Source organism: Aedes aegypti, chromosome 3 (assembly GCF_002204515.2).
Source record: "Aedes aegypti strain LVP_AGWG chromosome 3, AaegL5.0 Primary Assembly, whole genome shotgun sequence".
Taxonomy (NCBI): domain Eukaryota; kingdom Metazoa; phylum Arthropoda; class Insecta; order Diptera; family Culicidae; genus Aedes; species Aedes aegypti.
In genome coordinates, this window is record NC_035109.1 from 193,488,546 (window position 1) to 193,502,919 (window position 14,374).

Consider the following 14,374-nt stretch of genomic DNA (forward strand, 5'->3'; position numbering starts at 1 on the left):
ATATGAAATATGCATTAAGCATTAAACTTACGTTGAAGTATTGATCAATACATAAGAATACCGAAAATTTGTCAAATGTTAAGGGTGTAGCAGTCAAACACAATGCTTTAACAAAAATGCCCAGAAAAAAATTGTCTTCTATTTGTATATCAATAAAAAGTCATGCAATATATATAATATGTCTTATTTGTTTTTGTATCAACAAGTCTATTTTCCTGGCTAATGTGCGATCGAAATAGTTACGAATCACTTTATACCTTTTTCTTTTTTTAATTTTTCTTAAGTTGTTGAAATAAATTTACGAAATTTTGGGTAATACATTTTCGGCTGTTCTGAAAACAGTCCAATCTACATACAAAATAAAAAAATATATCAGTAAACCCAGACTTTTTTCAATTTTTTATTCACTGAAATATAACGTTCAATTTAGATTTTTCTAAGGTTTGATATATGCAGTTTCATGTCGCTTAGACCTATTTTTAAGTAGAGCTAAGTACGCATATGGTATTCAATGATATTATCATTGGAACCCGATTTTTGTCCACCAAAGTCACTTACATTTATTTATAAATGGTTTGTATTGTAAATACTCATTAGAATGCGTGTCAAAAAAACATAAAAATGAGTAGTTTAACAATTGCGTAAGAAATAATAGAAACTTAAGCTAGCTTGTTCAAAAGATCTCCTAGCAAAAAGTCAGAAAACTTTACATTGAACTCGGAAATAAATTTAAAACATCGCCAAAAGTTCTCACATATTTTCTGCTTCAAAATGCATTATTTTTGGCAAAAACCATTCAGAGTTTAATGACAATCGTCAAGTTTGTCTATCATAATTTAGAGGCGAGCGCGTTTGGAGGTAAAGAACCGATGAAATAGTTAGGTTTCAAATAAATTCTTCCTCAGCACACACACTATCATTAAAATATGCTTGTCTCTTACAAACTTTGAATCTATTTTTGTTTTTCAATTGTTCTCACTTTCGCCCCCTTTCTAGCATTTTCGCCCCCCAAATTCAGTTTTACAAATTTTCGCCCCCTTGAACCTGAAAATCGCCCCCAGGGGGGCGAATTTGCCCACTTTGGGAATCACTGCTTTAAATACACTTTTGCATCATAATTCACAACAGCTACGTTACGAAACATTGAAATGTCTCTGTATTTCATTGTGTTCAAAACACTCCATTAAAATATACTTCACACACTCTTTCTTCAAACTTTGGTTTGGTTTGTGCGTTCAAAGATTGTCAATCTTCTAATAACATGGAGCACGAATGAATGACGTCCGACAGAAACGATTAACGTGTTGTTATTTTTATTAATTTTCCGAACTGACTGAAACTCTCCGGATCCAAGGAAAGCAGCAAAAACCTGTCAGGGAAGTGTTGGCGGGCCTTGATTTAGAATATATGAATTTAATCTATCTGTTTTTGAAGCGTATCAATATCCGAGTTTGATTGTGTTCGTTCCCTGTCTTTCTTTTTCCCCTTCAAATTGTCCTCTTCTCGTCGTGTCTCCCACTAACCGTTTCTGTTTAGTTTCATTACAGATCTGGACATCCTGTCCCTTCAAGCTTCATCAGCTTAGTAGTCTTAAGAAATCCCGATAAATCCTTTCCTTCCCTGTTACAAATTTATTAACTAACCTTAAAACTTCCACAAACTAACATAGTATTTAAAATAAGTTCAAATTTCAAAATGTAAATAATGTAAAAAAGAAAAGATTTAGGCTCTGTTATGCCCTACGGCGCCTGAGCCTGCCATATAAACGATATAAGTAAAAAAAAATATCAATTATATAATATTATTATATAATCCCAAACATAAAAGTATTTAAATTATGTATAAATTAATTAATATTATCAAAGTGTCCGGATATCAAAGAACCTCATCAGTTCCACTGAAGTTCCACGTAATAGCTACATGAATTTTCACGTAGCATTTACGAAGTGTTTTAATTGATCCCTGGGAAATTTTCATTGAAAGATATCCGATCCAATTCATGGAAATCAATCCTGTTTTGCATAAGCTTTCTTTTTATTTTCAAATTGAAAGAAGGACCAAAAACTAAAGTATTGTACTTTATACTCCATCAAAGCTGCCAAAGCACTGAATGGCCACTATCGTGGTATCTTTGGTCCGAACGGTCCATGAAACGCATGTTCCTCGCAAATTTGTCCAGTGCCAGTTCAGTTCAAAACGATCAACGTTTCCGACCTTAACTACGTTTCGTATAAAGTCTCCGTCGATGCTCAGTTCCGTGAAACTGCCTTCAAGATAGCAAATTGACCAAGTGGAATACGATGCAGGGAATTTCGTGATATCTCCAGCTCAGCGTGGCGACCTGCAACCCGAATAACCCAAATTTCAGTTTAATTTACTTTTGCAACAATGTATTGTCCAACGTGTGATATGTGATTCATATGTTTAATTTCAATTGTGTTTTATCCGTTATTTCTGATGCAATGTATGATTTAAACTAAGTTAAACAAGCAATCTGTGCGACCTAGTAGGTCGAAGATGGTGTAAATAAATAAATAAATAAATTAATATGACATAAGGTAAAAAGTATTAATTTATTTGGGATTTTACGGATTTTAACAAATATTTACCTTGAAATTGTTCCTAAAATTATGTTGAAGTCTAGCAGCAGCAGCTTCCTGAAAAAATATTGGCCACCATTTTGACATCTGAGCTCAATGAACCTATGCACGAGTTCATCATTTCTCGCATAATTTCTGATCTCGCCCTAAAAGCCATTGGTAACCATGTGTGTAGCGCGTTGTTTTTGAGCATTTGAATGGATTTACACGTAATTTAACAACGCTATGGTGAAGAAAGGATCATTCTCTACCTGCCAGTGATGTGGGTTTGGATGTTTATTAATTCATTTGCTCAGAAACACCGAGCTACACACGCGGTTACCAATGGCTTTTAGGGCGTTATTCCAAATTATGCGAGATTTGAAGTTTTAGCGGTGCCGTGTTATTTATGTGACCATGGCAACCAGTGAATTCGGCACCGCTCAAACGTCAAATTAGTGAACTCGTGAATTGGTCCATAAGGAATGAACGCGATGACCAAATGAATTCTGGCGCCTACGTGATTTTCACGTAAGTGCGATGGACCGATGCAGGAGTTCACTAATTTGACGTTTGAGCGGTTCACTAGTTTCCATGGTGACATAAATAACACGGCACCGCTAAAACGTCAAATAGTGAACCCTTGCATAGGTTCATTGGTTGCTTCAGTAACAATCACCGGGTCTCCATTCAGTGTTCATATAGGGGGAGGGACGTTTCGCATAAGGACGTTTCGCATAATGGACGTTTGGCATAAAGAGAATTATATGCCTTCTTTAAAATGGTACCTGTTCCTATATGAAACTGCTTTATGCGAAACGTCCATTATGCCAAACGTCCGTATGCGAAACGGCCTTATGCGAAACGTCTTTATGCGAAATGGGTCACCCCCGTTCATATATGCTCTAGTGATTATTACCTTAGTCAGGTGAATAGGAGGCAAAATGAATGCGGAATAATCTACGTGATTTTTCACGTAGCAATGATGTTTGGATTATTGGTGAGTATAGAGCATCCCCCACATCACACACGGCTAAATTAAAAAAAAAATGGACGAAGCAATAATAATACGTATAGGTGTTTCTGTTGAACAATTTATTAGACTAAAACCAGATAATATTTATTAAATTTAACATAAGCACAGATAATAATAATTAACTTTTCGAACATAGGAAACGGCAGAAATGTTATGTTTTATGGGCATATCTACTGAATCATACTACCGTAGATGTTTTCAAAGCATATTCATATTGAATGTAATATATTGACGGTACTTGAAAGCATGCCTTCAACTTAAATATTTTTAAATAAATGGGGGAATATCTATCTTAGATCATTATTTTCAAGACAATACTATGAATTGTGAGAATAAAAGACTTGTTTCCAATACGTAACAACTTTTTAGTGTGAAATATGAATAACAAGGAATCAAGCACTATCGATTCGTTTGTAGTACATCTTCGGCATTTAGCACATCAAATAAAAATCAAAACAGATCAACGATATTTAAATCTAAAAATATATCAACGATGTGATCGTTTGTCTCTTATATATTTTTGTTTGTTACTAGGATTATGTTTGCGTTGTACGCAAACAACGCTAATGCTTGTAGCAAATATTTGAAAATAATTTCTGTATTCACTTAAAACAGTAGGTATCTATCATTACGCTGGCTGTTCGATCATTGCCGGTCAAATCGCCTCAAATTGGACCATTTTCAACTTGACTTAGATGGTTTTTTCGCCGATATGGTTTTCGTTGGCGGCTACTTCCGCAAGGGTTGCGAGCGCGAATAAAGCGTCCGCCTCAGGCACCAGGTTGCTGTCTGATAAACTTACATCCCGACGGGTGATGCTTTCCTTGCGAGCCTTCCGCTTACGGCTGCCCACAATTTTCTCCATCTGCTCAACGACGGTTATGTGGGGCTTGATCGTTGATTTGAATTTTCCTGCAAAAAATGAAGAACAATTTTTATATGTATCATTAAACTTGATTTCAGAAATTGGCTTGCGAACAATCGGTTCAACAATACAACAGTACTTTACAGTGCTGCTTCCTATACCTATTGATCTCTTTTCAATCGTTACTGGGCACGTTAGTGAAAATAAAATTTAGTTAGTGACGTTCTTGGACACCTCGTAGAAAAGCCATATAGAAAGTCACGTCTAATTATGGTTTATGGCACAAATCCCTTATTTGGCAGGGTACGTGCCGCTGAAGCCGGACTTCTGATGTTTGCTACTACAAACAAAAGGAATTTATAATTTTTTTTAGGAAAGTGAGTTTCAAAATGATCGTTAAACCATCAAAAATAGCAAGAACTTCGTCTTCGAAATGGACGTTTCTTCCTAAATTTTCTGAGTAACAAATCGATCTTCGATTCCAGTGAAAAAGCATAGTTTCCACCAATCGTGGTCTGTTTTTTTAATATGCATTTATGGAATTTGATCTTGCATTCCATTAAAAGACACGGACACCGTTTTCAGTCAGTTAGCTTCACGGACTGTAACTTAACAGACTTAACGTATAACTCCACTAAAAGTAGAATGGATCCTTCCGATAATACCAAATGTTTCAGATTGGTGTAAAGGAAATATGAGAAAGTGAAGCCCCATCTGAAGCAGTTTCTGTAAGGACACGGCTGCTAGTATTTACACTGGTTCGAGCAAGCTGTGCTGATGTGGATGAAACGGCGGAACATGTCGTATTCAAGTTTCGACACTTCATTATCGCTACGCTCTAGTGTAGCGCTTCAAGAGAAGTCGCCCGAGCTGCTGCAATCGATAATCGTTACTCTTTCCGCATTACCCCACAAGCCCATTCTTCCGACGCCGTATGCGGCATTTAAAGGCGGAGAAGTGGCGTGGGTGACTAACAAAGAGCTGGCTGAAATCATTCGCGTCAAACGAGGCACAGAGACCAAATGTTGCCCTAAAAGCGACAGTCAATGTGGATTCGAAAATGTTTAGAACCGCGATGCAACGCTTCATAGATCAAGGAATATTACCTGATGTATGGAAGCGACAGAAATTGGTGCTACTACCAAAGGCGGGAAAACCAGGTGACTCATCAGCGTATAGATCTATCTGTTTACTAGATACGACAATCAAGTTGTTGGAGAGGTTAGTCCTCAACAGGCTAGTACCGTATATGGTACGGACGGCGTGTCTAACAATCAGTTTGGATTCATGAGAGTTAAATCATCTCTGGACGCTATCCAGTCGGTCGTTCAGACAGCTAAGGTGGCAATCGAGCATACAAGATGCGATATCCATTAGTACGTGGTTGTCACTCTGATTATGAAGAATTCATTCAACTGCCCAAGCTAGAAAGCTGTTTTGATGGTAGGATTCTACTGTATGACACAGAGGATGAGCAGAAAAGCGTTTGAATTACCGCGGGAGTACCTCAAGTTTCAATCCTGTGCCCGATGTACGATGACGTACTGAGGCTGTCCCTTCCTACGGGTGTTAAGATCGTTGACTTCGCCGACGACATTACCCTAGTGGATGAAGTAGAGTTGACAGCAGCGCACTCAATCTCCATAGTTAAGGAATGAATGAGGTCTAAGAAACTGAGACTAGCACTTTACAAGACTGAGGTGGTGGTGGTCAACAACCGCAAGTCCGAGCAAAGGACGCTTATCTCGGTAGGAAATTGCATCTTGAGCTTCTGCCATTTTGATAATGTCTGTAAAAGGGCATCTACGACTAGAGCGGCGCTTTTGAGGATGATGTCCAATAGCTCTGCTGTAATTGCCAGCAAATCCAAGCTCCTGGTAGGTGTGGCGCTATCCATACTGAGGTATAAAGGATTAATCTGGTCAAAAGCGCTTCGAACGATCAGTAACCTAAAGCGGTTGTAAAGCAATCCTATACGTGCTTAAGAGTAGCAAGCGCATACCGAACGGTTTCTAAAAAGGCATTCAACCAAAGAGGTACCAGAGACAACGCTGTAGACAACGTGTAGAGAGACAACGCTCAGATGTTGGCAGCAGGAATGGGATAACTCTGCTAAAGGTAGATGGATCCATCGGCTAATACCAAATGTGTACCAATCTGACACATAAAACCACGAGGAAGTGAATTTCCACCTGATGCAATTTCTGTCAGAACATGGTTGCCATAGGCAGTATCTGTATAGGTTCGAGTACTCAGAATCTCCTGCGTGCCCCATTTGTGCTGGTGTGGAGGAAACAACGGAACATATTGTGTTTGATTGCCCGCGTTTCATTGGTGTGAGAGATCACATGCTCGCTTCATGCAAAGGGAACATGTCCCCGGACAATATAATCCAGAGTATGTGTTCGGATGCCGAGTGCTGGAATGCAGTAACTACGGCTGTCGCTCACATTATGCTAGAAATGCAGCGCCTATGGCGCGCAGACCAACAGTCGACTGCAGAGGACTACTCAGCTTTGCCAAAGCTGGTCCCCTGCAACATTGTTTAGCCCTCTCTTTCCCATGGTAGCACAGGTGATCCACCGATTTTCAACGAACGCGGGCTAAATCGAATTGGTACGAGTAGCTCAATAATAATTGGTATAAATTTATACGCTCATTTGTCTTACTAAACATCGAAATAAGTGACCTAAGGGTCAAACTATTGAAAAACAATCATTTTTTTTATTGTGGTTTTAAATAATATAGCTTATTTGGAACTTTTGTTCAAGCACTTTTTTAGCAACGCCATTTCGATAGGTAAATTGTTGAACAAAGCTGTGGGAAAGAAAGGGTTAAGTCGGCTACGAGAAGCTACTTCTGTTACATGTTTTAAGTGCTATATGCATTGGTTCCTCCCAGAAGTAATACTAAAAGGTGGTCATTAGTAGGTCGGCGGAGATGTATCAACCCCACACTTTGTCTGTTTGCAGATTTCCTCTTGTAACAAAGAGTGAGGAGATGAGTCTTGAGCGTCTGTTCACCTAGCAGGTGCGACGCACTAAATGTTAGTTGGGCAGTCAACTCTATGCGGTGGATAAAGTTTTGAAGGCTGAATCAAGATTTACAAGAGCGTTTTTATTGCGAATTTTGGTTTTGATAATTCGTAATATGCGTATGTGTATATGCGCGTCATGGTTTTAGAGAGATGAGTGAAAAAACGGCGATCTGTTTGCAGATTTTTGTGGCAACAAAGATAAGGTGATCGGGGGTTCGCTATTCCCCCTGCGGCCAATGCGGCTAAGAAGGAAATTGGGCTACGATTTAACATACGCGACTGTAAGACGCCGCAGTTAACCTTCCGGCCGTCGCGCGAATTTTTGTAATGCGAGTAGTCGCACGTTGTACTTTGTACAACACCCTTGGTTTTGCGAATATCCCAGGAGTCAGACCACTTAGAAAGATAACGTCTTCGACAAAATTGTTCCGTAGCTCAAGGGCTATCATTATTTTAGCCGAGAAGTTCGGGGTTTTGCCACAAGGCGGCGCTAGTGAGCATGAAACTATTGTTTCGTACATCTCAGGAGCCTGACCACTTAGAAAGATGATGTCTTCGAAATGTTGTTGAGCTAGTTGATTGAAAATTTTGCCACCAGGCGGCGCTAGTGAGCATAAAACATTTGTTTCGCAAATATCTCAGGAGCCTGATCACTTAGAAAGATGGCGTCTACGGCAGAGTTGTTCAGTAGCTCAAATTCTATCTTTGTCTAATCCTTAAAATTTGAGATTTTGTAAAATAATGATAGTTCCTGAACTTCTGAACAACTTTGCCGAAGGTGCCTGTCTCAAAGTCAAGATTCTGCAGTAGCCGCAACACAAAAATTGTATGCTCACTAGCGCCGTCTGGTGGCAAAATATCCTATTTCTTGGCCCAAATAATGATAGCCATTGAGCTACTGAACTACTTTGCCGAAGACACTATCTTTATAAGTGCCTGACCACTTGAGACACTGAGATATCTGCAACCAAAAGTTTCATGCTCACTAGCGCCGCCTAGTGGCTAAATTTTGAACCAACTAGCTCGAACAATAATTGTCCTCAACTTACTGAATAACTTTGTCGAAGATCTCATCCTTCTAAATGGTTAGGATTCTGAAATATCTGTAAAACAAAAGTTTTCATGGCCACTAGTGCCATCTAGCGGTCAAATTCCGAATTAAATGAGGTACCATAGGATAGTGTTTCACCTCCAGAACAACTTTACTATATTTACTTCTATATTATCTGGATTTTGAGATGTACCGATTTCAATCTCGAACCGTATATAGTGCGTTCATTATTATGCGACTTCCTTGTACATTTGTTGATTTTACCGTATTATAAAGGACCATACTGTAAATAAAAACTGTCGAGTATTGTTCTTAAGAAAATTCTTGAGGAATATATTTTGGTTTGATGTCGATAGATATCTTTGTTGCAAAATGATAGCATATAAATCACATCTGTTGTAAAAAGTACAACAGCGCGACAGCCCGAAGGATTTTAAAGGATTCTTCGTCAAAGATGCGCTAAAGAAAGAACAATGGACCGGCAAGAATAATCTGGGTGGACTGTGCATCCAGAGACAACAGTGTATTACGGGTGCCAGAAGATCGATCAGCACAAAAGTTTCATCCCGCCGGCAGTATTCTGGATCTATCCTGATGAATAAGTTCTCTTAACAAACTTACCTTTGATTTTCTTTTTCTTCTTGGTGTCTTTCTTTTTCGTGAGATACTCGTCCAGATTTAGACATGGTAGTTCATTGATTTTCTTGTCCAGATCGAAATCCGAAGCATCGAAATGCTTCGGATCATTCTTCCCAACGATGTTTGTTTCTTCATACGCGATGCATCCGGAGTAGTTTTGGTCCAGCGTGCCATTTGTTTTGGGTGCCGGATCATCGATGGCGTATTCCGTTACTATAGGAGCAGGGCCACTTTCCACAGCTGCCTGCGGCTGTTCCGCTCGGACGACAGTTGCGCTTTTTGATGTCTTCTTTGAAGCCGAGCTCAGTCTCGTATGTGTCATGAATTCCTTATATCGTTTACCCTTGCATGCGCGCGCAGTCTTTCTTGTATAATCTTCATCATAGTACTCGTAGTGCATTGAATCAAAAGCTCTCTTAAACCGTTTACTATCATAGGCACTCAACTCACGATTTACATCGTTTGGACGTTTGGAATAAAAATGATTCTTCATGTTGATACATGGTTCCATCGTCATTCTGGGTTCAGGTGAACTAGGATCCAGCATTGTGGACTCCTGTTTGGCTTCGCAATAGCCAGGACTTGAAGAATCTGTACCATAATAGAACAATTTTACTAAATTCTAATCTTCAAATGCGAAAGAGCAATGAGCAACTTACCGTTTTGATTGATCTTTCCTTCGTACGCATCCATCATAAGGCTATTCAAACCACCCATTTGTGCTTCATCTGCCAATTTGAAGACAGACATCTCCAAATTCTTCTTTTTCGGGCTTGATTCGGTTGGCAATTCTCCGTAAGTAAGCTCATTGTCGCCGGTAATAAACTCACTGGTGGTGATGTTTGTGCGTTGATCTGTGTCGAATTGCTCTTCGTCTTTTGTTTCAACTGTCTCATAGGATATCCCATAGCCATACTCGTATTCGGAGCCCAACCCTGACGGTTCCGTTTTCACTGGTCGTATACCTTGGGGCCGCAACGGTGGGGCTGGTAATTTGTACCATTTAAAATCCGGATGAGCAGTAAAGAATGCGTCCTTGTACTGTGAAACATAAAAGAAGAAAGACTGGTGTTATCTATGAACCACGAATGAACGACATTTTGATTTACTGTACCTGCTTTGCGAGATTCGTGTAGCTTGCTTTCTGATCTTTGTCTAAATTCGCCCACCAATCGCCAAGAATTTTGGTTATTGATCTGTACCGAAATCATAGTAAAACGGTTGAAATACAATCAAGTCATATTCTATACATGGAGTACTTTGAGATGAAATGGGATGAACAAAACTTAAGCAGTCTTTTGTGTTCTTGAAAATAGATTTTTAGAGGAAACTCGATAGGAGAGTCCTGTATAGCCGGACAGCCTTTATGCCCTGACACTTTTTCCGAAAACCAATGATTTTAATCCAAATATAATTTTTCGCAATCCAAAATCGATCTCATGTCGTTTTGAGGAATGATTTATTTTTACTCGCAAATTTGTGCTTTTCACTAAACATGCACAGCGAGAGAACGTCAAAGAGTTCATGAAGGTATCCTTTTAGGGTCTAATCAAACATCCAGAAAATAAACCTTTTGTTTATTTTTTAGCTATTTCATATTTTTTATAAACTCGTGAAAAATGAAATTGGTTTTAAAATTTAAAAAAAACCCTTCATCCTTATTCAGGACTGGTAAATAACTTGAGATTCTAACGAATAATAATCAAGAGATAAATGGACATGAAATTGAATATTCGAATTTGAAAAACGAGGAGATTTTTAGCATAAAGGAGGACGGGAGGACACATGAGGGTATGTTCTCCAAAAGATACCATCTGGTAAGCCTCTGCAAACCCTTAATTACCAGAACGATAACCCTAGGATGAAAACAGGGCGAACGCAACTTATAATGCACCGCGTAAAGGCGATTTACCTGCGTTACGATTGAATCATAGCTTAGCCAATGAATTAAATTTACTGGTTTGTTTTCCGTTGGTTACCTAGGTACACAAAGAAAATGTCTTTTTTAAGTACTGTAAAAACTAAAATTTATTATTGATGGTAAAAATTATTAACTAGGTAGAAGAGATTTACAATAAAAATAAGAAAAATCTAAAACCATAAATTCATACATCTAACCTGCTTGATTTTGCTTTGTCAATCCTCTCTGTGGCTGATAACTTTGCAAAAACAAATAAATCCAAAATGTTTCTTGCTTACAAAGCAAGATTTGCTGATTCTTTTTCGTACAATACTAAAATATGTTATGAAAATTGAATCAGTTGGCTGTAATAATACGAAGAGAGTAAGCTCTTATAAAAAAAATCAATGTCGCAATTACGATAATAACCTAAAATGTGCTTTGCTCGATTCTAGATACTAAAACTAACTATTGCTTGGTATTATTTCCTAAGTTTTCAACAGCAGGTTGTAACTTGCAGGCCGTGTTACTCCCAGCCTAGATGAGACGCCCCGTATCCAAGCCTCAGGGTCGGCGCTACGCTCGTGACACTCCGCGAAAGAAAACACTTATAGAGAGCTCAAATAAAACTCCCTCTATTTTCGGTCTCGGTGCACACTTGTATTCACACTTTCTTGACGTCCTACTTCCTGTTCTACACCTGACTTTCCCTTCTCTATCCTTGCGTCCCTCGAGTGTGGTGACGGACTCGAGGCTTCAGTGATCCGTGGATTCACTGGAAAGCCTGGGTTTCCAAGCGCACTTGGTTGTCGTTCTGTGGTACAGGTCTTCACGGACTCACTCCTGAATTAGCCGCCTAATGTCAACGTAGGTAGGTTACGGCGCAATGGCGTTTTTAAATAAAAACCGCGAGGTCCTATAGATGAAGTACATGGTACAAAAGCGCGAGTATTAGGAACTGCTTGGTTGGACTTGGTTCGGGGTAATTTGGGTTCTGGTTTACCTGGAAGTCCAGTTATCCCTCACACTTTCCTCCTCTCTACTAGTAAACGCAATTTAATATTGCACAGCACTTGCTCTTAGCTTTTAACAACGACGTTCTTCTCCAATGACCACCAGGCTAATGAAGTGTCGTTCTGGTGATCATTGACCCCGAACCATTGGCCGTTGACCCATCTTCGTCCATCTACGTCATCGATGATCCGCCTCATCATGGCCACCCATTTCGCCACCACTATGGCCGCCCATTCATGTGGTTTAGCGCAGCCTGTGTTGGCTGCGTTCGTGGGGGTTTTCGGGACATTCTACTCTAACCTATCTACAAACGTTTTCTTTTTCATTAAAACACATTTACGAAACTGAACGCGACAAATCTCATCAACACTAGACATCACACTGACACTGGTTACAAAGTACGCAAGGTAATCGATGTTTACCATTCATCTGTAACTTTTCACAGTTAATTTACTAGAATTGGTATCTTTTTTACAGAAGTTTCAACAAAAGAGTCAACAATTTAGATCAAACTAAATATTTGGGTAAAATAAAAAACTTACCTATTTTCCAAATTTGGGTGCCGATCTCTCACTATGGTTCTATGACGTTTGCAAAATATCAGGAAAGCATTCATGGGTCGTCGAGCGTGATGATCTGGTGTCGTAGGGGTAGCATTCTGCTGACTTCTGGCAATGTGATCCGATGACGATGATTGTTTAGCCGGAGAAACGCAATCATTCATGGAATCGGTAGTAGCATGATCGTCACTGTCGATGGGATCATCACATGAAGTATCTAGCTTTAAATCCGGCTGACTATCATAGGATTTGGAATAGTTGTGGTGTTGGTTTTGAAGGTCGTTCATGTTACTATGAACATTTGTACTAAGAGTAGTTGAAATTATGGTAGACTTTTGCTGTGATCCATCTACTGTGTCTTTTTGGTCGACCATGTTGCCCGTAATAGTACTGCTTGACGTACTTTCTTCTTTGGTTGCGTCACGTTTATCATTTTTAGCATAAAAATTGTACAGGCTAATGCTGTTCTGTAGTGTCAAACAGTACGATGCAGCATTTTTGGTTTGATGACTATTCACATTGTAGTTACTATTGTCAGATGTAGCTATGTTGTTATTAACAAAGCTCTTAAGATTATTATTGCCGTTCACTCCGCTGTCCGACGTTGACTGTTGCTGATCCGGTGATCCCAACATGTTTATGATTCTGTCACCGAAATGACTACTCACACTGTTGGCCATGCTTCCTGTCTTATCGTCGTGTGAATTGTTCTTCTCAAAACCAATACAAAATTTAGAAAGCCGACACGTAGAACAGTCGAAGAATAACTAAAAACTTATTTCAATGGTTCTGTGTATTCCAGTGGACTATGGAGGCATGATTATTTGCACTTTATGTTGATTTTATTGGGGCAACACGCATACACCACACATCGAACAGAAGAGAAACTGTTTAGGTAGCTGAAATAAGAGAAGCAAGGGATGCATTACTCAAAGGGAAAGAACGCTTTTGATTCTTATCTAACGTTTTTATGCTGACTAAACACAATGCTAATCCACAAAGCGTCGTCGATGAGAACCTTTGTTTATTTAAGATGAATGCTTCGGCAATCATATGCAGTAATCGAGACGAATGTTATACCAATCATCGTGAAGATATTTTTCTTACAGTTACAATGATTTTCAAATACGTATACAGGGCTGATTCACTTAAAAGATTTTTCCTCTGAAATTTTCCGCGCAGGACAGATTATTAAAGAAACAGATTAATTTTTTTGTGATGTATAAAAATAGATAAATTGGGTCATAAGTACGACCTTATCCTAATAACCAAAATGCCCAGAGAAAAACCATAACTCATTGAATAGAATCAAATATAACACAAAATGGACCTTTGACCTAAGCTACGGTTTTGCTAAAATATGCTTTCCATTATTAGTTTTAAATGTTTTGAAATGAGATGTCAAAAAATAGTCAGACACGAAACACCTTGGAAACCATTGGGATAAAGTTCCTCGAAAAACAATAGAGAAGAAAAAGTCAAAAACAATATGACAACAATCGCAGAAACTCCAGAATTTTCTAAAAAAAAACACATTTTTTTGTTCACTGCTACGCATGGCAATAGCAAAGTTTTTTTTTACAAATACGGCAGTAATTAAAAGTTTAAAAATTATATGTTTTTCATAAACTTCTCATTGAAGGAAAAAAATGACCTTCTAATACTCTTCTTACCAATATTCACAAGGAACTTC

At 38.7% G+C, this 14,374-nt stretch overlaps 1 protein-coding gene and 1 long non-coding RNA gene across 6 annotated transcripts in view; both read right to left on the minus strand.

Moving 5' to 3' along the window:
• Positions 1–2,045: 2,045 nt before the first annotated feature.
• On the minus strand, positions 2,046–2,768 carry LOC110679670. Its single transcript, XR_002502696.1, has 2 exons — positions 2,610–2,768; positions 2,046–2,341 (listed from the first exon to the last, which is right to left on the minus strand). It is a non-coding gene; the product is annotated as an uncharacterized LOC110679670 (long non-coding RNA).
• An 891-nt stretch (positions 2,769–3,659) lies between these two features.
• The window catches only part of LOC5574435, a 45,238-nt gene continuing 34,523 nt past the window's right edge, over positions 3,660–14,374 (minus strand). For all 5 annotated transcript variants that reach the window (XM_021848841.1, XM_001661392.2, XM_021848843.1 and 2 more), the window contains 5 exons: positions 12,664–13,580; positions 10,322–10,403; positions 9,867–10,248; positions 9,190–9,798; positions 3,660–4,527 (listed from right to left, as the gene is read on the minus strand). In XM_021848841.1, the coding sequence (XP_021704533.1) occupies positions 4,307–4,527; positions 9,190–9,798; positions 9,867–10,248; positions 10,322–10,403; positions 12,664–13,361 (1,992 nt within the window). In that variant the 5' untranslated portion in view covers positions 13,362–13,580 and the 3' untranslated portion in view covers positions 3,660–4,306. The remainder of the gene's footprint in view (positions 4,528–9,189; positions 9,799–9,866; positions 10,249–10,321; positions 10,404–12,663; positions 13,581–14,374) is intronic.